The sequence below is a fragment of the Balaenoptera acutorostrata genome, chromosome 1 (genome assembly GCF_949987535.1).
Source record: "Balaenoptera acutorostrata chromosome 1, mBalAcu1.1, whole genome shotgun sequence".
Classification (NCBI taxonomy): Eukaryota; Metazoa; Chordata; class Mammalia; order Artiodactyla; family Balaenopteridae; genus Balaenoptera; species Balaenoptera acutorostrata.
In genome coordinates, this window is record NC_080064.1 from 84184147 (window position 1) to 84211812 (window position 27666).

The 27666-nt window shown below is 40.9% G+C and overlaps 1 protein-coding gene across 5 annotated transcripts in view; it reads left to right on the forward strand.

The window, feature by feature from the left end:
* The first annotated feature begins 2353 nt into the window (after positions 1-2353).
* The window catches only part of SLC44A3 (solute carrier family 44 member 3), a 94067-nt gene continuing 68754 nt past the window's right edge, over positions 2354-27666 (forward strand). For 4 of the 5 annotated variants that reach the window (XM_057530527.1, XM_057530537.1, XM_057530542.1 and 1 more), the window contains exons 1-5: positions 2354-2760; positions 3247-3354; positions 7084-7226; positions 9426-9562; positions 10487-10580. In XM_057530527.1, the coding sequence (XP_057386510.1) occupies positions 2734-2760; positions 3247-3354; positions 7084-7226; positions 9426-9562; positions 10487-10580 (509 nt within the window). In that variant the 5' untranslated portion in view covers positions 2354-2733. Of the gene's footprint in view, positions 2761-2995; positions 3166-3246; positions 3355-7083; positions 7227-9425; positions 9563-10486; positions 10581-27666 lie in introns of those variants that run through there. The other variant, XM_007169564.2, reaches the window with a different exon arrangement.

A 27666-nucleotide genomic window follows, 5' to 3' on the forward strand; every position in this document is an offset into this window, starting at 1 on the left:
TCTGGATCTAAACAATGGCCATACATCGTCATTAGTTAAAATATCCCCCAAGTCTCTTTTAATTTGCAGGTTTCCCCTCCCTGTTTTTTTTCTTATAATCTTTTTGCTGCTGCTGCTACTGTTGTTTTTGTTGTTGATGTTAAAACCGTAGGTCGTGTGTCTGAAGATGGTCCCATTCTTGGTTTTGCTGATGGCATCCCTGTGGTGTCATTTGACTTGTTTCCTCTATTCCCTATATTTCTTATAAATCGATAGTCAGATTCATGTGAACTTTTCTGGCACAATTCTTTCACAGGTGACAGTGTGTTCTTCACTGAGAGGAGGCTGATGTCTGATTGTCAGCCTTCCAAACATTGTTTTGTGATGTTTGGAAAACCGTGAGGTCCTAAATTCTATCATTCCTTCTGCACTTAGAAGCCAGAATACTTCTATAAAGAGAAGTCTCCTTTATCAGTTATGTGATTACCCTGATGTATGGTTCAGGTAGAAGAGACAGAATATGTGCTTGATTCTTTCCCTTTATTTACCAGTTTTTGAAATAATAAGTTTGTCCCCTAGAACCTTCTAAGGGCAGTCAATGCAGCTTTATTTTTATTTCGTAATACTGTAAATTCATGAACATAAATATATTTGATGTATTTCAAGAACAGGATATTTATAAGATTTTTAGGGTCTGGTATAAGATGGGTCTTTCAATGCAGGGAGGCTGATTAGATTGGGTAAGTTTGCCATTCAACAGTTGAGGACTGGTGGGCACAGCAAGGGGTAGGTTTGAAGTGAGCCTTGAAGGGCACAGTCATGAAATCACCCAGTTGACTGATTTATGGTTCTGAGGAGAAGCTGTAATTCTGGTGAGAATTAGTTGGGTAGTCAGTCTATTGCTCCAACGAATGGATTTTAAAGAAATGCCTAAAACAATAAAGATATTTGGCTTGAGAATTGCCCTTTCAATCTGAAGTTTATGTCTTTCTTTCAACCCGAAATTTATCTCCACAGTGTCTTCAAATATTTCCTCCTCTTCATTTTTATATCATTCCCTTTCTGTTCTAGTTCTATTCTTGATATTAATTAGAAAATTGTAAAATAGGCTGCCTTATTTGTTTTAACCTTTCCCTGTTGCTTGTGGAGAGCTGCTGAAACTACTCTTTCCAAGCACTGATTCCTCTTCAGCTGCATGTATTCTACTATTTATCCCATGTTATTAATAAATAGCATCAATGAATATTCATTCCAGTTATCATATTTTTCATGTTTAATGTTTCTATTCATTTTAGTTTTATGATTTTTTTTCCTGATTCATATTGCTATTGTCATTCCTCACCTTCTTGAATAGATTTGTCATGCTTATTTAAAAATCTTGGTCCATCAGTTCTAATAATTCAGTTTCAGATGGTATGCATTGTTCAGTTGTGGTTGTTTTATAGTAGTTGTACTCCTCACAGGTCTAGTTATTTGGCCTGTGAATTCATGTTTGCTTGGAGTTTCAGCTACTCTGATAAATATGCATCCAGAAGGCCCAGTGAGCTAGGGGTGGGAGGGCGGTGATGAGCCCAGAACTGAAGTCTCAGGCACCAGAGAACCACCGTCTGTCCATCCCACTCTCTGACACTACACCAGATCATTCCTCAGCCAGGTTTCTCCCCTCAGGGAGAAGCAGTGCTGAAAAGAAACAGTAACCTAGCAGCCCTGGGGGTGTGGATGGGGAGGAGTAGAGAGTGAAAGGGGGTAGGGGGTCCATTTTCAGTTGTTTTAATGTCTCACCCCGATAGCACTTTTGCGCCGGTCAGCTATTACCGGAAGGACTCCTCCACCAGTGGCTTCTGCAGTGGCTATCATTTCAATTGTGAACAGCCCGACAATGATTGTCCCATTACTGGGACAGAGAGGTGAGAACAGAACCTGAAATTCCTTCATCCCACCTAACTTTTTGGCCTCTCCTCCCGCCACCCACTGCCCACATGTTCACAGATTACGGAAGCCCTCAGACTCCGCAGGCTTTTTATTCTTGTTTTACTTCCTGGAACCCGTGGTTCCTCCAGCTGCTTTAGTTTCTCCAGGTCACGCGTTATGGGAGAGAGCCAGCAGCCCCTGGCCGCCATCCTGATAGAAAGAGAAACACCTCGACAACTCCTCGAGTGTCGTGGCGGGGTTCAACTCCTAGCTCTACAGTTTTCTCGCTGTGTGTCCCCGAGCAAGTCACATGGCTGCTGTCCGTGCCTCAGTTTCCCTCATCTGTAGACTGGGGATAACGGTAGTTTCTGCCTTTTTGATTGTTTAATAATGCCTTAAAACCGTTAAAACAGAATCAGGGGCAGGGTAAGGGCACTCACCTGTTAGCTATGTAGATTAATTCAGCACCTCACCCTGGCCCGCCCTCTGGAAGGGTTTGTGGAGACTTTTTCGGCTTCCTGCTCACTGCGGTGGCCGCCCGCTCACTAGGCCCCGGAGAGGACGCGCCCAGGGTCGTGGCGGGGCCAGCGCGGACGTCGCGCTTCAGCGGGCGACACGGGCTTCCCGGGCGCCGCACCGCGCGGAGAGTGAGGCGGGCGGCCCGGGTGCTCGCGACGGCCGGGGGCCCCTCGGGGCAGCGCCCGGGGCGAAGTCCGTGGCGCTCGAAGGCGGCCGCGGGGCGGCGCTGCGCCCCTTCCCCGCGCTTGACTGCCGGGCCCCGGACCGGCCCGCCGCGGGCTCTGCGTGGGCTGCCAGTGCGCGGCCCCTGGGGCGCAGCGCAGGATGAAGTGCCTCCGCGCCGAGCACCTGGTAAGGCCTGCGCCTGGCCCGGGGGGAGGGACCGCGGGGGAAGGCTCGGACCCCTCCAAGCACCGGCCCGCCCGGAAGCTTCCGCCTCCCCGGACTCCCTCAGATCAATACCCACCGCCCCCCGCCCCCCCCCCCCCCGCTCCCGGCGCCGCCGCGTCCTGGGGCACCTGGCGGGGAGGACCTCGGACCCCACTCCTGGGGCGGAGGCGCGGGAGAGGCTGGCCGCCCAGCACCAACTTGGGGCCGCCTCTAGGGGCACCTCCAGGTAAGGACTCGGCGACTGGGACCTTAACATCCGCTCTGCACAGGACAGGTGTTTCAAAGGCTCCATGAGAGCTTCAGGCGGCCACGTTTTTAAAACAAACAAACAAACAAAAGGAATGGGTTATTCTGAGCAGTCTTCAAGTAAGTTTCGACTCATTTTCCAGGTTGGGACCTATATGATTATCCTCTTTTCCTCAATACTCTTCCTTCTTTTTCTGGAAGGTTTCCACGGAGAGAACCCCCAGGCAAAGACGGTGGCGACCTCAGATTTATAGGAAATGCACAGATAAGGCCTGGTTGTTCCTGTTCTTTCTCTTTTGGGCTGGTTTGGTAAGTGTGAGCGCCTGGCAGGGAAGAGACCAGAGTACGTGTGTGTGTCCCGAGATAGCTGTGCCCCAAATGTAAGTCGCGTCCCCAGGGCCTTTCCTGGGGAAAAGGCTCCGGGTGGTACGAGGTTAAAGTTTGTGCTTCAGGGAGCGATCTATCTGCCAGTACCGCAGGGTAAACAGCTGTTCTCGGAAATTCCTGTCAGGTGTCTCAACCTCCTAGGCTCGGTAAATTGGAGAGGCTGGCTTATTGCCGTGAGTCACGTTCTAATGCGAGACTCTGAGAACCACCGTTTGCAGTGGGATTGTTATTTAATAGGCCAGTGTGTGGGCTCTTATTATCCCAGCTCACTGAGGGGAAGTTCTTTTACCATCTCATCTCAGCCCCCCAAATATTGATAAAATGTTCCTCTAACAAGGGGAAATCCAGTGTAAGCCTAGAAATATCAATAAATTCTTCTTACTTTAGCTGAGTGTAACGCCCTCTCCGTATGTTGTGTTTAGCAGCTAATAGGTAAACAAGCCTTTGCTCTAAACCCTCTAGTTTGATAGGTAGTGGGATTCCCCCTTCCTACTCTGGTTTCCAGGTGTGTCTGATTGATGGTGGACCTCATCATGCTATGCCATTTTTGTCCTGGGAGGGGCTCTTGGAAGCTGAATCTTGTAGCCTTTGTACTTATGTTAAGAGTTGTAGGTAACAGCAGAAAAAAGCTCACTCAACTTCTTCAAAGATTATGTTCATGAAATCATCCATTCCAGACTGAGCCATGCTATTTGCTGCATGGTAAATGATCAATCTATAAAGCTCGCCAATAGCTATCACATAATTACCTCTGTTGAAAGGAAACAAATTTGAGTAAACCCTAAAATATATTTGTTCTTCTTTCCAAGTAAGAAAGGCATTTATTCAGTTGTTGACTTACCGACTGGTTTCTCACAGGCAGATGGGTAACAGGCACAATGGAAGGTTGGGCCTTAAAGGCATAATTGAATGTCCTGTGTTGCCTCTATTATGACCCTTGGAGCTCTTCTCTAGGAGCTGCGAGAAACTGTACCTACAACACCTCCGCCTAAACTTGCCCACAGATGCTGGTATTTCTCTCTGGCTCTGCTATTGTATAAATGCAGGGAGCAGCTGTTCTGCCAGTACCTGGCAGCTTTGAACTTGGGCTGTTAATGATCTTCCCTAGCCCCTCTACAATTCAAACCTAGTGCAGCACTACCAAACCTTCAACCAACGGCTTTCTGGGGAAAGGATTTGTAGATGGCCCATCACAGCCTGAAGAATTAAGAACCATCTGAGAGGTGGTACAGAGCTAGAAACTGCTTTAAATTTTTGTCCTTTGCAAAATAAATCTGAAATGCCCACATTCTCTTTACTATATTAAATTTGAATAATGATAGTTCTTCCTTAGGTGACTAGCTTTTAGTATCTTTGCAACATTTTTTTTAACCACAGCCAAGATAGCAAGGAGTGTTTTTTCTGCCTCTCTGCTGTTCGGCTTTCTGGTCTTTCCTGTGACATCCTGACCAGTGACAAGGCACATGCGGGATGGGATTATTGATGGTGCTGCCCTGAGTCAGGGCTAGACAAAGGAGGTTTGGGATGAGGGGCCAGAATTACGAGCAGGGACAGTCTATTATAAACAGAAAGAGTGCCAGCCTTTCTTTATATGTGCGTAAGACACAGAACAGAACGGCTCAAATCCTGGACCATCTCTGCCTCTACTACCTCTCCAGTGTCCTCTCCCACCTTGCCTTTTCTTACTCATTTTTCAAGACTCCTTTTTCCATATCTCCCCCAGTACAGTTGATGGTGACCTCCTTGATAACCCCACCATAACTGCTATACACGCCTACTGTTTGGAATTGCAATTGTGTGTTTGAAATTGGAAAAAAATTTTGATGGTTTAAAGTAGTAGTAGTGGGCTTCCCTGGTGGCGCAGTGGTTGAGAATCTGCCTGCTAATGCAGGAAACACGGGTTCGAGCCCTGGTCTGGGAAGATCCCACATGCCGCGGAGCAACTAGGCCCGTGAGCCACAACTACTGAGCCTGCGCGTCTGGAGCCTGTGCTCCACAACAAGAGAGGCCACAATAGTGAGAGGCCCGCGCACCGCGATGAAGAGTGGCCCCCACTTGCCACAACTGGAGAAAGCCATAGCACAAAAACGAAGACCCAACATAGCAATCAATCAGTCAATAAAGAAATCTTAAAAAAAAAAAAAAAAAAAAAAAGTTGCTTATAAAAAAAAAAAAAAATAAAGTAGTAGTAGTATGACAGGGACTCAGGATCACCCAAATCTGTTCCCCCCAGAAACCCCCCCCCAAAAAAACCTTCCACTCCTCCCCACAAGCTTCCCAAGGGGGACATTAACATAAAGAATGCTGATAAATGGGAAATATCACTTCATTATTAGATCTCTGGTGAGCCGGGCAGAAGCCCAGGACTCCTTTCCTCCCTCTAAGTCCAAAACCAATCAGGATCTGACCACACTCCAGAAGGAAGGGCAGGAGAGGAGCACCCGGGGGCTGGGTCAGCCTATCACGTCAGCCACATGGGCCCACGGTCACACCCAGAGCCACAGCCTCAGAGTAAAGGGTAAGGGGTCTGTCCACCGGCAAGGGTGACCCACTCGTCCTGGAGTTTGACCTCAAGACTGAGGAAGGAGGTGCTGGCGGAGTCGGAGGGGCAGAGAGCCTCCTTCCCCAGGAGGTCAGCTGTTTATAAGCCCTGAGCCCTGCCTGTCTTCTAAGCCGAGTTCCTCGGGGGGCAGGGGTTCGGTTGTGTTTGTTTCTATGTCCCTCAGCAACAGAGTCTCTAGCACACACTGGGCACTTTAAGACTGTTATTTTGATTCCTAAATTAGTAATGAATGTAGAGTATCTGAAACATATTTGACTTTGGGACAACGTACCTTTGGAACATATGGTACCGGTGCTATATATTCCAAGTATTAAATGGTATTCTACGCATTGTAGATTGAGAAACTTACAACACTAAGCTTATGTTATGGGAAGATACAGACTCAATCCGAGTAGAGGGCCCATCAATGCATATTAATGGAACAGTCGTTTGAGCTGAATATTTTAAATATTCCACATTCATTATGGAATTGGACAAAAGTGACTATAGATTGCATGATGTTCTTGTCCAGCAGAATTCCTGAGATTCTTTATCTTGTGCATTTTTAAGGACGTACTCCAAAACACCATTTTCTCACTTGTTATGGACAGAGGGTTAGAATCCCCTAAATACAAGACAAAAAGAAAAGTTGGGGAGGAGAGTGGGAGGAGAGGGAGGTGGAAGGAAGTAAGGGTTGGACGGATGGCTAGAACCTCAGGGAAGACAGCATAGCCTTGCTTATGACCTTAGATAAAACAAGAACCTCAACTGGAAAAAAATTGAATTATCCTGGTGAACTTAGGCCAAGAAGAAAAAAATGACAGACTCTTGGAGAAGAAGGTGAGAAGCACAAACTGGTGAGAAAATAGAGAGGAATCTGCTTCAGTGTTTTAGAATGTCCTCCCTCCCTAACCTGTTAAAGTGCGTAGTAGAGGAGCAGCGCGCTACCTGCTCTGATTTGCTGGTATTACTGATGAAGGAGGAAAGTGCAGTGATGCTGGGGAGATTCGTTTCCACCCGGTTCCATTTTATACCAACATCCAAGGATGTGGGGGACCGGTTTCCAGCCCTTGGCCAGGCTCTCATGGCGGCTACTTGGGTTTTGCCAGGTGTTCATCATGGGCTACTCAGTGACGGCTGGGGCCACAGGAAGACTCCTCTTCGGCTACGACAGCTTTGGCAACGTGTGTGGCAAGAAGAACTCCCCAGTAGAAGGGGCCCCTCTTTCGGGGCAGGACATGACCCTAAAAAAGTAAGTTTTCAAGTAAGTCCCCAACCTACAGAGGGGCTAGATTTCAAAACTTTGTATAAATTAGTCGTTTGAGCCTGGAAACTGTTTTCCCACTCAAAACTCTGTCCGCCCAACTCATGAGAGGGAGGCATGTGTGTGGCAGTAAGGACACAGGTTTTAGAATCAGCCAGTCCTGAATTGAAATTGGGCAGAGTACTTAACCTCTCTGAGCTGAGTTTTCATCTTTTTAAAGTGGTTATTAGACCCACCTCACAAGATTGTTTTAAGGATCCACTGAGACACTGCATGAGCTAAGGCTTAATAAATGTTAGTTGTCACTATTATTATCCATAATGTATCAGAATCATGTTACTAATTATACACCATCCACAGTATTGTTTCTATGTGGAAATACCTGAATCCCACCTGGGAATGCTGCGGACCTGTGTCCCACTCCCTCCCCAGCCTACACTCTCAGCTATGGCACTCTCAGCTTTGGTGTCTCACTTTTCTCCCACCGACTCCAACACAGAAACAAAAAGGGGAGAGAAGAGACAGGAATCCCCTGAGGGGAGAGAAATCCCTGGCCATGATTTTCTAAGATGGATACAGCTTTGTGATAATTTCCAGACTTGATAATCAAAAGCAGCTCCTAGGAAAGAAATCTTAAAGGTCTAGATAGGTCCTGAGTATAAGTTTGGAATCACCAAATACAAATCTCCGACCAGGCCTCCTCTACCCCTGAATTTGCTCTTGAGGAGGGGGCTTTGCACTGCTGAACATGGACTGCCTGAGGGGCATTTCCCCCTGCACTTGTGGGCATCACTCACAAAGAAGACAGGAGAGGAAGGGGCTCCCCAGATATACCTGTGCTCCTGTTTAGACATTGTATTCATAATGCAATGCCGGGAAATAGTCATCCTCTTTGAAATGAAAAATACATATTTTATTATTCTCAATAGCCAAAAGGTAGAAGCAACCAAGTGTCCATCAGCAGATGAATAAATAAACAAAATGTGTATATATATATATATATATACTGGGATATTGTTCAGCCTTATAAAGGAAAGCAGTTGTGACACATGTTGCAGTATAGATGAATCTTGAGGATATTTTGCTAAGTGAAATAAGCCAGTCACAAAAAGATATTTTATGATTCCACTTATATGAGATATCGAAAGTAATCACATTCGTAGAGACAGAAAGTAGAATGGTGGTTGCCAGGGTTTGGGAGTGATGAATTATTATTAAATGGGTACAGAGTTTCAGTTTTGCAAGATGAAGAGAGTTCTGGGTGGTAGTGATTGCTGCACAGCTATGTGAATGTTCTTAATGCCACTGCACACATAAAAGCTTTAAGATGGTAAAATTTTATGTGTATTTTACTACAATTTTTAAAAATTAATAAGTAGAATAAAGTACGTATTTATCATACACCTAGGAAATCTGTTCCCCCATCTCCTGTTACACCACCCACCTTTCTCCCAACCCCAATTGGAGGAAAAAGAAGCTTCTGGCACCCCTTCTCCAGTCCCTCCCATGGAGGACTGCCTACAGGGCTCTTGGTCTGACATTCCTGTGATCTCAGCAACCCGGATAAGTGTAGGGCATGGGCCTGAGAGCTGCCACTGCCAACCAGCATGTGACCCTGTTAATGTCAACAACCAGTTTTGTTCTTGTGCCCAGTGGCTGGGCAGCTGCAGCAGGAAGGGTCTCATGAGTTTCCTGTCTCAAACTGGGAGGCAGGGGGAGGGGCAAGCGTTTAATTCACAGCCTCGGCCTCCTCCTCTCCACTTCTCACTTCCCTGGGTTCAGCTATTCTCTGAGGCATAGTTGAACACTCTTGGGTACAAATATGCTTTCTGTGGACTTCATGAGTAGTTCATGGACTGGCCTCACCTAGCAAACCAGGGACAGTTTAATCAGTCCTTTCCCTTCCTCAGTGACTTCCTCCCTAGTGTTATCAACATCCCAGAAAATGCTGAATCTGGCAAAGGGAAGTTTTGTTAACATTTGAATATGATTCCCAAGCTGCACAACTCCATAGATGAACCCAGGTAGGCATAATACATGTTAAATTATGTGGAAGTATTTGAGGATGAAAGTTTGCCTTAATTATTCCCACATTTGATAGCGTGTGGATATTTTTAAGTCCCACAATCAAACTCAATGACAGGAAATGCTCTACGACATTCTTCTCCTGTTTCATTTGTCTCCTAGACATGTGTTTTTTATGAATTCCTGCAACCTGGAAGTCAAGGATGTGAGGTTCAGTTCCCGCATTCTCTGTGTGTCCAGTTGTCCTGAAGAGCAGCTTAATACCCTGGAAGAGGTCCAGCTCTTTGCAAACACTAGTGGTAGGTACCGAGGGATGGGGTCACTCTTCCTTCTGAGGCTGGGGACCACGGCAGGGTAACCTGTGCAGACCTAGATAACTTGCCCTGCCCTGGCTTTCTCTGCAAAACTGGAAATTGTCCTTCCTGTGGGTGCCTCTCCTTGTGTAGAAAGGGCCATAAACATTTTCTCCTGAGCTGTTCAATTTCATTCAGGTTTATCTGGAATTCATCTGAAACCCTAGCTGTTCTCTGCTCACTGCCAGGGACTGGTCTGCGGTAGAGAGCGGGAGGAGACAGCAGACATTTAGGGCCCAAAGGCAAGGTCAGATGGAGGTCAGAGAGCTCTGTGCACTTGGCACATCCAGTCCTAGAGAGGCACCCACAGGCTTTGGGTTGAATTGCCGACAGGTATGTTCTTTCATTAAGATGTTCGGGCCATGGATAGTTTCACTGACCAGTGGGATAGCCATTAAGCTGTTCCAAAAGCATTTGTGTAACTTGCTCTGAGCCTGCTTTTCAGATTTATATTTTAAGCATTAAATAAGCAAAGGAAAGTAAAAAGAAATTCGAGACAACCCACTGCAAATTTCATCTGCCTGTGAAATGGGGTGCCAGAGTTTTAAAAACTGTTTGCAAGGCTGGGTTAAAAATATGAAGCCTATATAATAACTCATCTTCCTATCGTTTTAGTACCAATCATATAACTTTCAGTTTCGAATTTGGCATTTTGGAGAGAGAAAAAGAGAGGACCTAGCTCAGTCTCAGTTTTGATGCTGATTCTTTTTGTCTTAGGTCACCCAGAGACCTGTTTTCTAAACCTGAATGATTTATTCTGGTTTTTTTTTTCCCAGTTTGGTAAAATGACTATGGTTTCCTTACTGGCTCCCCTAGAAAGATAAGCACAATGTAGGAAGGTGGTACAGTCTGTGTGTCTTCTGCTTCCAGGGTCCTTCCTGTGTGTTTATAGTTTGAATTCCTTCAACTACACCCAGAATCCAAATGCAGACTCGCTGTGCCCCAGGCTACCGGTTCCTCCAAGGTAAAAGCTTCCATACGTTTTCCTTATCCATTAACAAAAGTTATTGGGTACTTGGTGGGAGGCTGTTACTATTCTGGGTATCACAGAAAGCAGCGCAAAGGAGTTAATCCAGTAGACCCCCTGCCTGCAGGGAGCTTACAGTTTACAGAAGGCCAGGGATAAACAAGGAGGGGCTATTTGCAATATGCATATTGGCTTAGGACTATGGATTAGACACCAGGCTAAATAAGGAGAAAACTCAACAAACAGTAAAAATACACGTAGTCTTCAAATGACAACCCTGGAGCTAGCAAAAAGTACTATATGAATTATTACCAAATGAATGATTTTATAAAGTAGTTGGTGTGTTTTTTCTACTCCAGCTATTTATTACAAAGTAGAAATCATTTACTTTTGCTTTTTTATTGCAACCAGACATTGTTAGATTTTTTTAGCTCTAGATTTCTCCCTGAGAAACAGGCCTTGGTGGGCAAGGCCAAATGGGTCCACACCTTTCTTCTCAATGAGAATAGAAAACAGGTCCTTCTCAAGAACACCACTCAGTGAACTGCTTTCAGCGTCTTATTCATCCCTATCAACTAGGGCAGTACTTGGCACAGAGGAGGTCCCCTGTAATTAAAGTTGTAATGGTGAAGCAGTAGTTGCACTGCCATGGTAAATGGCTCACGTGTGAGCCATTGAGAAGACTAAGGGGAAAAATGCAATTAATAATCATTGCCACCATCAGGATGCTGGGATGTACTGAAGGAGGACTTGGGTTTATTCTGCATTACAATTCTTTTGAAAATTGTACATATGTTTACAGTGAATAAGACCTCTGTGCAAAATCCCTTCAAGATAATGACAATTTAAGTAGAACCAAGGCATCATGCCAACCCCCTACGATAGTGTTCATCAAACTCGTGACTGGGATTCACAGTAAGACATGTATTACATCACAACCCCAGTATACATACCTTCATACATACTTCTGTATATGGAACAGAAATAAAAGTCTCACAAAACAAGAATTCCCCTTACTGCATATGATTCACACTAATAGTTTCTATTCTATTTCACTTTTTTAAAAAGTAATCTATTTCATAATCTTCTAACAGGTTGCAAATGAAGCTTGAAAAGTGCTGAGATAGCAGGTGCTAAAAAATCAGATTTTAACAGAATAGGAGGAAGAATATAGTTAACCATCCTTGTGCCCTTCTTTTCTAAAATAAATACTTTGTGTTATAAGTAATTGAAAGAGGGGAGAATTATTTCCAGAGGAGAATACCACATCATTTTTCTATAATATCTTATTTTTTTAATTCTGATTTTTGTTAGATGTCATAAACATGTCTCAATGAAACATAACTAAATCCAGGGAAAAAAACCCAAAAAATGTTGTAGTAACTTGAAAGAAAATTATTTAACAGGTGGAGAGAAGTTTTTTTTTAACTTTGTACCCTTTGACCAACATCTCCCCTTTTCCCTCCCTCCCCTGTGGTGACTACCATTCTCTGCTTCTGTGAGATTAACTATTTTAGATTCCACATGTAAGTAATGTAGTGCAGTGTTTGTCTTTTGAGAAGGATTTTTTAAACAACACTATTTGTAACTGGACCTGCAGAAGGAATTGAAAGAGAATAGAATTTTTAAGGCTGTAATTTAACCAGAGTTGGATAAACTCTCCTCTTACTGTAAATGGGATGGTAACTGTAATTCCATGGGAAGCTTATATCTTGATATTGATGATGATAACAGCAAACATCTATTGAGCTCTGATACTTGCCAGGTACTTTTCTAAGCTCTTTACATGTATTAATTTACTTGGACCTCATAAAACCTCTGTGTTGTAGATATTGTTTCAACCCTATTTTACAGCTGAGAAAGCTGATGCAGAGGTAGGTTAAGGTTGCACAAGTGGAAGAGCTGGCATTCAAACCCAAACAGCGTCCATATTTGTTCCTATAACCCAAAACAAACAGTCAGGACTTCGTTGGTTTTATTCTGCCTGGCAAATGACCTCCTTAGGCCCACACCAAGCTTGCGAGGGTGCGGGGGGGTGGGGAGGGTGGTCCTGTACCCTGTGTCCTCGGGGCACCATCTTTTCTACCACTCAAGCCGATCCTACTCCTTTCACCCCTTAAATGCAGACCTTTCCAACACTAACTTTTCAAGTGAAGACAAAACTGCTGATTGACTGGCTTTTCTTGGATGGAGTTAGGGAGATAGAAATAGGCTCGAGGGCTCCATTTCCTTTTCCTACACAAGCAAGTGGTTGTTTTAAGATGGAAATTATCATATTTATCATGGAAGAGCAGTGCCAAGAGTGAAAAGCTTGAAAACATGAGAAGTGTGGCTATACGGCCAAAGCACATTTTCTAAATACCTCTTTTTGACTAAGCCAATTGTTTCTTCTTTCTGGGTTGGTCACGTGAGGTATAACATACCCTTTTAGAGCAATGACTGAATATCAAGAAGGTTTGTATACCTAGGAATGAGCTTCTAAGAGCAGTGAAAAACTACTGCAGAAGATAACAAGCAAGCATATCTTTTTCCTTTTGGTGTTCTGTGTAATATTGTATTTTGAGTCCCCCATATATTTAAAATGTAAAAGGCTTGGGCTTTTCCTTCCAGTAAATTCTGTTTCTAGCCTCTCACGTTGGTGCCTGTGCATGTCACTGCATTGTTTGCTTGAATAAATTCCATATAGAGAGTCACCTAAATATACAGTCAGCTCTCCAAATTACTTCCAGCATATCTGAGTGGCTTTGCTGGTGGGGAGAGGAAAAGCAGAAGTGGGGAAGAAACCGCAGTTTGTGGTCAATAGATGCATCCCCTGCCCCAGCTAATGAGGTACTCCGTAGGCAGCTACCTGGTCAGCCACCTACCAGCTAGCTGGTCACCAGGGCTGACCCACACTTTACATGCCTCTCTCCATCACTCTCCGGGGTAAGATGGGTCATTCTTTACCAGTGCAGGGAAGTTAAATGCCTAAAAAGCACCATGTTTAACAAACTATGTTGACAAAATTAAGGTCTTAGGGAAAATTATGTTTGGGGAAAAATAAAATGACATTGAATCTATATATCTGACCTTATTTTTCAGAAACACTAAATGAAAGTTCAGAAAACATTTTCTTTCAAAACAATTCAGATTCTTTGGTATTAAGACTGTTTAGTAAAAGCAAAGAAAAAGAAAATAGAGGTTTAGAAGTTGGAAAGCAGGAGGTAAAATTATTACTCTGTAGGTGGTAAGAAAATTAACTGAAAAGCTACAAATGACAAGAAAACTTTGGTGGCAGGGAACAAGATAAATATACTGAAATCTGTAGCATTCATATGTTTTTTGAAAAGACTCCTTTTACCACAGCAAGAAAAAGCACCTACAAAAAACACAAAAGTGCCTAGAAATAAATTTAACAAGAAATGTACAAGAGCCACAGGAAGAAAACTTTCATATATTCCTGAGCTACAAAGAAAGCTTGAACAAATCATAAGACAGAAATTGTTCTTGACAGTATGACTCAACATTATAAAAATGTTACTTCTCCCTACATTATTAAGATGTTATTTCTGCCTAAGTTGAGCTATAAGTTTGTCATGATTAAAATAAAAATAATAGCAGGATTTTTTCAGTAGCTAGATAAGCTGATGTAAGTTTGCAAGGAAAAAAGTTTCTTAAATGGCCAAGAAAAATCTGAAAAAGAAAAACAATGAAGGAAAACCAGCCCTTCCAGTTTGTAAAACAATGCTTAATAATTAAAATGCTGGATACTAGTTCATATGTAGAAAGATCAGTGAAAGATATTATATAATCCGGGAATAGACCCAAATTCTTACAAGAATTTAGTAAATGATAAAAAAAATGGCATCTCAAATCAGTGACAAAAAGATGGACTATTCAACATGTAGGTTGGGACAGCTGGGTAGGCATCCAGAGGGAAGAGCTGGATCTATACCTCGTGGCTTATATGGATAAATTCCAAATGGATTAAAGATTTTAACTTATAAAGTGAAACCAGGAAGTACTAGAAGGCATGGGAGAATTCTCTTATAGCCTGGAAGTAAGGAAGGCTTCTAACCATGACTTAAAACTCAGGAGACATAAAATTAAAAATTCATTGACTACATTAAAAACAAGTGTTTCTGCATGACAAAACACTAGAAGCAAAATTAACAGGCAAATAAGTTGCTATTCATATAAAAAAGATTAATCTCTAATTTATGAAAGTTCTTACTAGTCAACTTTTAAAAGACCAATATCTCAATATAAAAATGAAACAAGAATATGAATAGATGCTGCAGAGAAAAAGCACAATATTTTTTAAAGATACTAAAAAAGAATGAACTTCCCTCACGATAGGGGAAATTCCATTTAAGACTCTAATGTTTTCACCCCATAGACTGGCAACATATTAAAAAAACACCCTTGGCAAGAGTGTAGGGAAATAGGCACTTCCATACAATGCTGAGGCAGGATCCTAAGGAGGGTAATTCATCAATATTCATCAGTCATGAAGGTACATACATTCATTAATTTTTTATTGAAGTATGGTTGATTTACAATATTGTGTTAGGGGACTTCCCTGTTGGCACAGTAGTTAAGAATCCGCCTGCCAATGCAGGGGACACGGGTTCGAGCCCTGGCCTGGGAAGATCCCACGTGCCGCGGAGCAACTAAGCCCGTGCGCCACAACAACTGAGCCTGTGCTCTAGAGCCTGCGAACCACAACTAATGAAGCCCGCTAGCCTAGAGCCCCTGCTCCACAACAAGAGAAGCCACCGCAATGAGAAGCCCGCACACCGCAACGAAGAGTAGCCCCCGCTCACCGCAACTAGAGAAAGCCCACACGCAGCAATGAAGGCCCGATGCAGCCAAAAATTAATTAATTAATTAATTTTTAAAGAACTCTTAAAAAAACAATATTGTGTTAGTTTCAGGTGTACAGCATAGTGATTCAGTTATTTTTTTCTGATTATATTGATTATATGTTGTTATAAGATATTGAATATAATTCCCTGTGCTATACAGTAAATCCTTGTTGCTTATCTATTTTATGTATAGTAGCTTGTATCTGTTAATCCTATACTCCCTTTCTCTCCCCTTTGGTAACTGCAAGTTTGTTTTCTATGTCTATGAGTCTGTTTCTGTTTTGTATATAGATTCATCTGTATTATAATATTTTTTAGATTCCACATTATAAGTGATATCATATAGTATTTGTCTTTGTCTGGCTTACTTCACTAAGTATAATATTCTCTAGGTCCCTCCATGTTGCTGCAAATGGCAGTATTTCATTCTTCTTTACGGCTGAGTAATATTCCATTGTATGTATATACCACATCTTCTTTATCCATTCATCTGTTGATGGACATTTTAGGTTGCTTCCCTGTCCTGGTTATTATAAATAGTGCTGCTATGTACATTGGTGTGCATGTATCTTTTTGAATTAAGAGTTTTCATTTTTTCTGGTATATACACGGGAGTGGGATTGCTGGATCATATGGTAGCTCTAATTCTAGTTTTTTAAAGGAACCTCCATACTGTTTTCCCTAGTGGCTACACCAATTTACATTCCCACCAATGGTGTACAAGTGTTCTCTTTTCTCCACACCCTTTCCAGCATTTATTATTTGTAGACTTTTGATGACGGCACTTCCAACTGGTGCAAGGTGATACCTCACTGTGGTTTTGATTTGCATTTCTCTAATAATTAACGATGTTGAGCATCTTTTCATGTGCTTGTTGGCCATCTACACTTCCTCATTGGAAAAATGTCTGTTGAGTTCTTTGCCCATTTTTTAATCGAATTGTTTATCTTTTCAGTATTGAGTTATATGAGGTATTGGTATATTTTGGATATTGACCCCTTGTCAGTCTCATCATTTGCAAATATTTTCTCCAAATCCATAGGTTGTCTTTTCATTTTGTTGATGGTTTCCTTTGCTGTGCAAAAGCATTTAAGTTTAATTAGGTCCCATTTGTTTATTTTTGCTTTTGTTTCCTTTGCTCTAGGAGACAGATGCAAAAAAATATTGCTACAATTTATGTCAAAGAGTGTTCTGTCTATGTTTTCCTCTGGGAGTTTTTTAGTATCTAGTCTTACACTTAGGTTTTTAATCCATTTTGAGTTTATTTTTGTATATGGTGTTAGAGAATGTTCTAATTTTATTCTTTTACAAGTAACTCCAGTTTTCCCAGCACCACTTATTGAAGAGACTGTCTTTTCTCCATTGCATGTTCTTGCATCCTTTGTCATAGATTAATTGACCATAGGTGTGTGGGTTTATTTCTGGGCTCTGTATCCTGTTCCATTGATCTATATGTCTGCTTTTGTGCCAGTACCATGCTGTTTTGATTGCCGTAGCTTTGTAGCATTGTCTGAAGTCTGGAAGGGTTGTACCTCTAGCTTTGTTCTTTTTTCTCAGTATTGCTTTAGCAATATGGGGTCTTTGTGGTTCCATATACATTTTAGGATTATTTGTTCTAGTTCTGTGAAAAATGTCATGGGTATTTTGATAGGGATTGCATTAAGTCTGTAGGTTGCCTTGGGTAATATGGCCATTTTAACATTCTAACAATATTACTTCTCCCAATCCAAGAGCATGGGGTGTCTTTCCATTTCTTTGAATCTTCTTCAGTTTCTTTTTCAATGTTTTATAGTTTTCAGCATATAGTCTTTCACCTCTTTGGTTAATTTTATTCCTATGTGGTTTTTTTTAATGAGATTTTAAATGGGACTTTTTTAAAATTTTTGATATTTTGTTATTAGTGTAAAGAAATACAACAGATTTCTGTATACTAATTTTGTATCCTGCTACCTTGCTGAATTCATTTATTAGTTCTAGTAGTTTTTGTGTGGAAATTTTAGGGTTCTCTACATAGAGTATCATGTCGTCTGCAAATAGTGACAGTTTTACCTCTTCCCTTCCAATTGGATACCTTTTATTTCTTTTTCTTGTCTGATTGCTGTGGCTAAGACTTCCAATACTATGTTGAATAGAAGGAGTGAGAGCGGGCATCCTTGTCTTTTTCCTGAATTTAGTGGGAAGGCATTTGTTTTTCACTGTTGAGTATTGTGTTGGCTATGGATTTGTCATAAATGGCTTTTATTATATTGAGATATGTCCCCTTTATACCCACTTTGGTGAGTGTTTTTATCATGAATGAATGTTGAATTTTGTCAAATTTTTTTGCATCTATTGAAATGATTATGTGGTTTTTGTCTTTTGTTAATCACATTGATTGATTTGTATATGTTGAACCTTTCTTGCAACCCTGCAATTAATCCGACTTGATCATGGTGTATGATCCTTTTTATGTATAGATGGATTTGGTTTGCTAATATTTTGTTGAGATTTTTGCATCTATATTCATCAAAGATATTGGCCTGTAATTTTCTTTTTTGGTAGTGTCTTTGTCTGGTTTTGGCATCAGCGTGATGGTAGCCTCATAGAATGAATTTGTGAGTGTTCCTCTCTCTTCAACTTTTTGGAATTGTTTGAGAAGGATGGATATAAGTTCATCTTTACATGTTTGGTAAGATTCTCCAGTGAAGCTGTCTGGTCCTAGACTTTTGTTTGTAGGGAGTTTTTTTTTTTTTTTTATTACACATTCTATTTCACTTCTAGTAATGTCTGTTCAAATTATCTGTTTCTTCTTGACTCAGCCTTGGCAGCCTGTATGTTTCTAGAAACTTTACCATTTCTTCTAGGTTGTCCAATTTGTTGGCATATAACTGTTCATAGTATTTTCTAATGTTTTAATATTTCTGTGGTATAAGTTATTTCTTCTCTTTCATTTCTTGTTTTGTTTATTTGGATCATCTCTCTTTTCCTGTTGGTGAGCCTGGCTAGAGGTTTGTTGATTTTGTTTATCTTTTAAAAAAACTAGCTCTTGGTTTTATTGATCTTTTGAATTTTTTTATCTCTATTTTATGTATTTCCTCTCTGATCTTTACTGTTTCCTTCCTTCTGCTGACTTTGGGTTTTGTTTGTTCTTTTTCTAATTCTTTGGGTGACTGGTTAGGTCGTTTATTTGAGATTTTTCTTGTTTCTTGAAGAAGGCCTGTATCACTGTGAACTTCCCTGTTAGAACTGCTTTTACTGCATCCCATAGATTTTGTAAGGTTATATTTTCATTTTCATTTGTCCCAAGGTATTTTCCAGTTTCTTCTTTGATTTCATCATGGCCCATTTTTTTTTTTGTTTGCTTTTTTGGTTTTTTTTTTTAGTAGGATGTTGTTTAGTATTTTCCTCTTTTTCTTTCTGTGGTGGATTTCTAGTTTCATACTCTTGTGGTCAGAAAAGATGCTTGAAATAATTTCTATCCTCTTAAATTTGTTGAGGCTTGTTTTGTGACCTAGTACGTGGTGTATCCTGGAGAACATTCCATGTGCGCTTGAAAAGAACGTGTATTATGGTTTTTTTGGATAACTGGTTTATTGTGTCATTTAGGACCTCTGTTGCCTTATTGATTTTCTGTCTGGATGATCTGTCCATTGATGTCAGTGGGGGGTTAAAGTCTCCTACTATTATTGTATTCTTATCCATTTCTCCCTTTATGCTTGTTAGTATTTGTTTTATGTATTTAGGAGGTCCCATACTGGGTGCATAATATTAAAGAGTGTAATATCCTCTTCTTGTATTGAACCCTTTATCATTATTTAATGTCCTTCTTTGTCTTTCTTTATGGCCTTTGTTTTAAAGCCTATTTTGTCTGATATGAGTATTGCTACCCCTGCTTTCTTCTTGTTTCTATTTACATTAACTATATTTTTCTATACCCTCATTTTTAGTCTGTGAGTGTCTTTTGCCCTGAAGTGAGTCTCTTGCAGGCAGCATATTGTAGTTTCTTGTTTCTTTTATTCAATCTGCCATGCTATGTCTTTTGAGTGGAGCATTTGGTCCATTGACATTTAAAGTAATAATTGATAGGTATGTATTTATTGCCATTTTAATCCTTGTTTTCCAGTTGTTCTGTAGTTCTTCTTCATTCATTTCTTCTTCTTTTTGTTTTTCCTTTTGTGATTTGATGACTTTCTTTTGTAGTATGCTTGAGTTCCTTTCTTTTTTGTTTTTTGTGAATCTATTCTGTTTTTGATTTGTAGTTACCATGAAGTTCAAGCATGTTGACCCACAACTATATCTATTTACTTGCTTTAAACTAATAGTCATTCAAGGTCAAACACATTCTAAAAATCTACATTTTTATACTCCCCCGCCCTCACATTTTGTGCTTTTGATGTCATATTTTACATCTTCATGCTTATCCTTTTCTATTTATTGTAATTACAATTGCTTTTACAGTTTTTTTATTGTTGTTTAATCTATGTACTGGCTTATTTAAGTAATCTTCAATGCTTTTATATATTTGCCTTTTCTATTATGATTTTCCCTTTCCTATAAATTCTTGCAGCTTTTCTATTTAGAGAAGACCCTTCAATGTTTCTTTTAGGGTAGGTTTAGTATTGCTGAATGATTTTTGTTTTTGCCTGTCTGGGCAATCTTTATCTCTCCTTCTATTCTAAATAATAATCATGCTGGGTGGAGCATCCTAGGTTTTCCCCTTTCAGGACTTTGAATATATCTTGCCACTCCCTTCAGGTCCTGCAAAATTTCTGCAGAGAAATCAGCTGATAGCCTTATGGGGGTTCCCTTGTAACTGACTCTCTGTTTTTCTCTTGCTGCCTTTAGAATCCTCTCTTTAACTTTTGCCATCTTAATTATGATATGTCTTAGTGTGGGTCTGTTTGGGTTCATATTGTTTGGGACCCTCTGTGCTTCCTGCACCTGGATATATGTTTCCTTCTTAAGGTTTGGGAAGTTTTCAGCCATAATTTCTTCAAAAGCAGTTTCAACCCCCCCCCACCTTCTCCTTCTGGAACGCCTATTATGTGTAGGTTGACACATTTTATATTATCCCATAGATCTCGTATGTTGCTTTCATTTGTTTTCATTTGTCTTTCTATCTGCTGTTCTGATTGGGTGATTTCCATTATTCTATCTTCCAGTCACTTATTCATTCTTCTGTGTCATTTATTCTGCTATTAATTGCTTCTAGATTGGTTTTTATCTTGGCAGTTGAATTGTCTCTTTTTGATTGGTTCATCTTTATAGTTTCTAGCTCCTTGTTACAGTGATCTGCATTTCTATCAATAATCTTTCTTCATTCAGTTATCATTTTTATTGCCAACTTTTTTAACTTGGGGTGTAGTGGATTGGAGAGGTCTGTTTCATTGTTTGTTCTTTCAGGGGATTTTTCTTTTTCATTTAATTAGGAGTAGTTCCTTTGCCTTTTCATTTTATTTAACTTTCTCTGTTTTTATAAATTTAGGAGACACAATTATCTACTGTGGTCTTGAAGGGGTGTTTTTATTTGGGAGCGTCTCTGTGTAGACTGTGCTTGTCCAATGTCTTTGGTGCAAGTTGCTGGTTTGGGTATGGCTGCCATCCAGGTCTTTCCTCAGAGTTTGCTGGCCATTATCCCCTTGATAGGAGGTGTAGTTTGTGTTGTAGTTTCTAGACCCTGTGCAGGGTATGAGGTGGGGCTTCCCTTCTGCTCTGTGGCCATTGTCACCCTGTCAGGGACAGGGTCTGCTACCCAGTTGTTGGATTAGAAGCCCTGAAGGTCAGGTTCAGTCAGGCTCTACTGCCCTTGAGTGCGTGCCCCGCCCCTAGGGAGGTGAATACTAAAGCAAGTGAGGCCCGTGCGGTCACAGAGGACCTGTGGACCCCCATGGCTCTGCTTAGAAGCAGCCCAGGATCGCATCCCTTTCTCTGTCGTGTTCATCCCAGATCTAGTGCAAGGCTGTGGTGTGGAGTGGGCTGGGGCTGCAGGTCAGGATGTTGTGGCTGCAGGAGTTTAGGTGGCTGTGCTCCCGCCTGCCATCTATGCTGCTTCGGTGCCAGTTTTCTACCAGGACCTGTCTGCCCCAGGACTAGGGCTAAGCTGTGGTGTGAAGTGGACTTAGCTGGGGCGCTCTCACTGGGAGATAATCTGCTACTCCTGAATGCACTGACAGTGGCCATCACCGCCCCACCTGGACTGCATTCCAGGCCCTCTGGGCTGTCTCTGTGTAGCTAGATGAGTTTCCAGGGCCTGTCTGCCCGAGATTCAGCCCTTAGCCTCTGTGTGCTCTTGTGGCACCTCCCTGTGCTCACCCTGACAGTGGCCACTATGGCTCCACTCGCCCCATCCACGCACAATGGCCTCTGTGGCTTCACCTGGATCACACCCCAGGTGACCTGGTCTGGTTCTGCGTAGCTAAACTGAATCTTTGCCCTGATCTCGCAGCAGGCTGTGATGTGGAGTGAGCAGGGCCAGGGTGTTTGCCCCTTCTGGTTAAGAAGTGCGACGAGGCCGCAGCCACCCGTGCATGGCTCTCTCCACCCTGATTGTCAGCAAGACAGCAGTCACACACTCCTTGCAAGCAGAGTCTAGGCTTCTCTAGCCCTTCTGTCTGTCACAGCAGATTTTCCAGCAGGAAAGAGGGCTTGTCTTCTCCACACAGGAGCCCAGGACTCGGATGCCCAGATTGTGGCTTGGCCTGCTTGCTTCTCAGGGGCACAGGTCCCAACCCAGTGCCTTTTTTGTCCTAACTGGTTATGTAGAAATCTTTCTTGCAGCCTTGGTGGTATAGGAGTTCTTCTGCTGGTTTCCGGTTAGTTCTCCATGAGAATTGCTCCACATGTAGATATATTTTTGATGTGTTTGTGGGGGGAGGTGAGCTCCACATTCTCCTGCCCCGCCATCTTGATCCCCCTCCCTACATTCATCGCTTTTTATTTTAATCAAGCATTTCTACTTCTAGGAATTTATTCTTCAGGTATACCTGTACCAGCGTGAAATGACATTTGTATAAGGTTATTCACTGCAGCATTTATAATAGCAAAATAATTAAAGCAATCTAAATGGCTTTCAATAGAGGGCTGCTTAAATAAATAATGGTATATCACTTAATGTAACACTATTTAGCTCTTTTTTTTTTTTTTTAATAAGAGACTAGCAAGCTGGGAATAGCTGAGAACTTTCTCAGTCTGATAAAGGGCATCTATGAGAAATCTATAGTTAATATTATACATAATGGTGAACTATAAAATGCTTTCCACCTAAAATTAGAAACAAGGCAAGGATATATGCTCTTACCACTTCTACTCACCAGTGTAATAGAGGTCCTAGGAATTGCAATAAAGTAAGGGAAAAAAATAGATTGGAAGAGGCAAAACCATCTTTATTAATAGATGACCTAATTGTTTACATCAGAAAATCCAAAGGAATCTACAAAATAATTACTTAGTGAATTTAGCAAATCTGCAAACTACAAAGTCAAGTTACATTTCTATGTATTAGCAGCAAACAATTAGGAAATAATTTTGAAGTCCATCTTCAGCACTATCAAAAAAGTATAGAATAACTAGGAATATATTTAACAGAAGACATGTAAGCCCTCAACTGAAAACTTTGATAAGACATTGCTGAGAGAAATTAAAGAACACCTAAATAAGTAGAGAAATATACCTAATTCATGAATTGGAAGTTTTAATATTGTTAGGATGTCTCTTCTCCCTAAATTGTTCTATAGATTCAACACAGTGCCCCAATATAATTTTTGTAGAAATTGACAAGTTTATTCTAAAACATATAGAAAATGCTAAAGACATAGGTTCACACACACACACACACACAAAAACTTGAAGAGGAACCAAGTTAGAGAGCTCATAACACCTGATTTCAAAAGTTATTATAAAATTACAGTGATTAAGACAGTGTGGTATTGGAATGAGGATAGACAGATAAGTGGATCAGAATAGAGAGCCCAGAAATAGAGTAACATACACATGGCCAATTGATCTTTAATGAAACTGGCAAGGCAGTTTCATGGGGAGAAGAAGTCTTTTCAACAAATGGTGCTAAAATAAGTGGAAAGACACGGGGAAAAATGACTTGGTCATTTTGATTGAGGACTCTTACCTTATACCACACACAAAAACTAATTTTTGATAGATCCTAGACCTAAACCTAAGAAGCTAAAACTATAAAGCTTCTAGAAGAAAAATAGAAGAATATCTTTGCCGCCTTGAAGTAGGCAAAAATTTGAGAGGGCACACAAAGCACTATACATAAAAGAAAAAAAATGATACATTGGACTTCATCAAAATCAAAAACTTCTATTCATCTAAAGATACCATTAAGAAAATGTGAAACAAAAAAAAAAGAAGCAACAGTCTTGGAGAAAATATTCACAGTATGTATATATGACAAATGCTTAAATCCAGAATATGTATATAAAGAATTTCTTTAAATCAGCATCTGCAATCTTCTTCTTTAAAGGGCCATATAGTAGATATCTTAGGCTTTGTGCACATTATCATCTCAGTAGCCACTAGTACTTAACTCTGCCAGTGTAGGGCAAAGGCAGCCATAGAAAATACATAAAGAAATGGATTGTGCTGTGCTCCAATAAAGCTTCATGTACAAAAACAGATGGTGGGCTGAATTTGGCTGATCCCTACTTTAAATCAATAACAAAAAGTCAAACAACCCAATAAAACCAGGCAAAAGACTTGAACAGACACTTTTCAAAAGAAGGTAAACAAAGAGCCAATAGGTACATGAAAAGATGCTTAACATTGTTAGCCAACAGGAAAATGCAAATTGAAAATACCATGAGATATCACCACATGCTTACTAGAAGGGCTCCCATTTGAAAGGTGAACCATATCAAGTGCTGGTGAGGAGGTGGAACAGCTAGAAGTCTCAGCCATTGCTGGTGGGATATAAATGCTGCAGCCACTTTGGAAAAAGTTTGGTGCTTCTTATAAAGCTAAGCATACACTTTCCATATGACCCAACAATTCCACTTTTAGGTAGTTACTTGGAGAAATGAAAATGTATGTCCGTAAAAAGACATATACGAATGTTGCTAGCAGCTTTTTAAAAATTATGATGATGATGCATCTTTTTTTAACTGAAGTATAGTTGATTTACAGTGTTTCAGGTATACAGCAAAGTGGTTCAGTTATATACACATATATATGTATGTATATATATATTATTTTTCAGATTTCTTTTCCATTATAGGTTATTACAAGATATTGAACATAGTTCCCTGTACTATACAGTAGGTCCTTGATAGCAGCTTTATTTTTAATAGCTCAAAACTGTAAACAACTCAACTGGCAATCAACAGGAGACTAGACAAACAAGTGGTAGTATATTCATACAGTGGAATAGTACTCAGCAGTTAAAGGAATGATCTGCTGATACATGTGACAGCTGAGTGTAAGAAGCTGGACACAGAAGAGTGCATACTATGTGATTCCATTTAAATGGGATTAGACAAGAGTCAAAACTAATGTTTAGTTATAGAAATCAGATTAATAGTGCCTGTAAAGGCATGGAGATTGATTGGAAGGGGGCATGAGGGAACTTTCTGGGGTAAAAAAGCTGTTCTGCACCTTGAAAGGGCTGGTGGTTACATTGACATATGTATTTGTCAAAAGCCACTAACTGTATGTTTAAGATCTGTACATTTCACTATATGTAAATTTTGCCTCAGTAAAAATAAGAGGAATCTCTTATATTCTAATATGAGCAGAGCTACAAGATGTATTAAGTTTAAAAAAAAGCAAACTATAAAGCAGTATGCAGTATACCACCTTTTCCATAAAAAGGAAATGTCATAAGTGTGACTTATGTGTTTATATACATATAAGTATGTATACATGTGTGTGTGTATATTTGCTTGTATAATCATTACATCAAACATAACCTATAGGATGTAGTTAAAAAGCTACTCTAGTTTTGTTTCTCTGTCTCTTTAAATTTATTCAGCCAGACTAGTTTTTTCTCTGCCCCTGAATGAAAACACAGTTCCCAAGACTTCTCTGGTTACTTTTAGGTAGTAAGGACTCAGTCACTTTAAGTGGTAAAAGACACTTTCAATTCAGGAATTAAAATGTTCAGCGCAGTGTGACAGACTTCAAACTTGACCGGAAGTTGAAGCTTCTCCCTCCCCCAGGTTGGGTCAGGAGCAGGGGGACGGCTTGGGTCAGGGGAGGTGCAATCCTCTGCTTCTCTCGCCTCTCCTGCTTACTCACCCCTTCCTTTCCCAGCTTGCTAAAATGGGCTTCTGACTCTTGGGGTTGGCACACCAAAAGTGAAGAGAAGACAGAAGGAGCCAGGAGCATTTTTACTTGACTAGTACTGATTCTAGGATGAGTCTTCTGGGCTTGGGAGGTGTTCCAGCCAGCTTTCCCCATGAAGCACTTTTCGGGTTATTTGGAAAGTTGCACCAATGGGCTTTCTCACCAGCAGTGCCCCTTACATGGTCGAGTGCATCTCTGCTCTGGCTGATCATTTCCCCATTCCTCTGGTCAGGCCTTCCCCTTTCCCGAGGCACTAAGCAGCTACCCACAGCTTCTTTCCGCTAAGGTCCCCACAGTCGTCCATGTAGCTGTCCTGGACACCAGCCCCACCCCGTTCTCAGGGCTCAGACCTTAACCCACGGGTTAAGGTCTGTAGAGCCTCTGAATTTTCCAGGAAACACTTCTCATCTGATTTAGGAGTAGTATCCCTCACCCTAAGGGACAGCGATATATTCACATGGCAGTTCTCTCTCTCAAAACAAGAACAAAACCATCTCTTTAGAATTGCTCTTGTACATGAGCCTATGCACTTGCCAACACCTGTACACTGTCAACTGTATCCAAATAAAAAATACAATCAACCAAGGTATCAGGAGATCTCAGGATAAAATGTAGACTACAGCAAATGAATTTAACTTATTATAAATGTATGAAATAACCTAACTGAAGGGGGTAGAGAGAAAAGGAGCTGGCCTAAGTAACTTTGGGAAATAACCCTGTGACTACATACTGTAAGCTAAAGCCAAAAAAAAAAAACACCAAAAAATTTAAAATACTGTACATAAACACTGCACTCTAGTTGGTAAATTTGTTTCTCACGGGGCACTATTTAGCAATTTTGAAGCAACGTACTAGGGTTGATGATAAAGTAAATATCCATGAGTCCATACTTATATAAATAAATTACTGATTAAGTAAATAAATAAATGGGAGAAAGGGGATAGATCTTTACAGAGGATCTCAGATAATGTGTGTAGATATTCCTCCTCCAGGAGGTGGAACTTAATTTCCCTCTTCCTGAAAGCAGGCTGGATTTAGTGAATCACTTCTAAAGAATAGAGTGTAGAAAGAGAAAAATAGTCACATTCCAGTGGAGAAAACTGGCAGGTACCAACCACCTTAACCAAGTGATTTCGGGCAACTTCAGCAGTGGTGTCATGTTGCCGTTGTGTCCCCTGATGTGATCCTCTGAGAATAGCTCTTTGCCTCTGTGGTTTTCTTCCTATAAACCCATAACTGCAGCCTAATCATGAGAAAATGTGAGGGTCATTCTATAGCTTGAAGGACATTTTATAAGATATCTGACCATGAATCTTCAAAAGTGTCAAGGTTATGAGAAATAGGGAAGAACTAAGAAACTGTCACAGACCAAGAGAGACACAACAAATAAATGCAGCGTGGTATCCTAGAACAGAAAAAGGAATTGGTGGAAAATGGTGACTTCCAAATAAAGACTGTGGTTTAGTTAATAGTGTAGCACCAATGTTGATTTCTTAATTTTCACAAATGTACTGTGGTTATGTTGGATGTTAACATTAGGTGCAAGTGAGTGAAGGTACATGGGAACTCTCTGTACCATGTTTGCAATTTTTCAGTAACACTAAAGTTATTCCAAAATTAAAAGTTTATTTTATAAAATGCTCTTCTAATCTCCAACTTCCAACACTCTTATATTCAGTGTGGGTGAAGGATTTAAGAGAATAACCAGTTTTCTCCTACCTCTCTTTTGACAAGCCCTGCTTGGTGGGGTCTGGCATCTCATTTGGGGATATAATTTTTATTATCCTTGAGCCTCAGCAGCAGACTCCTATTTAAACTTCCTATCATGTTCGTGTATGCTAAAAATGTCTCTAGAATGATATACAAGAAACCAAAACAACGGTCGCCTGTGAGGAAATGTACTTCCGTGGCTCAAGGAGAAGAAAGTGCAGTTTCTCACAGTTTATCCTATTGTACCT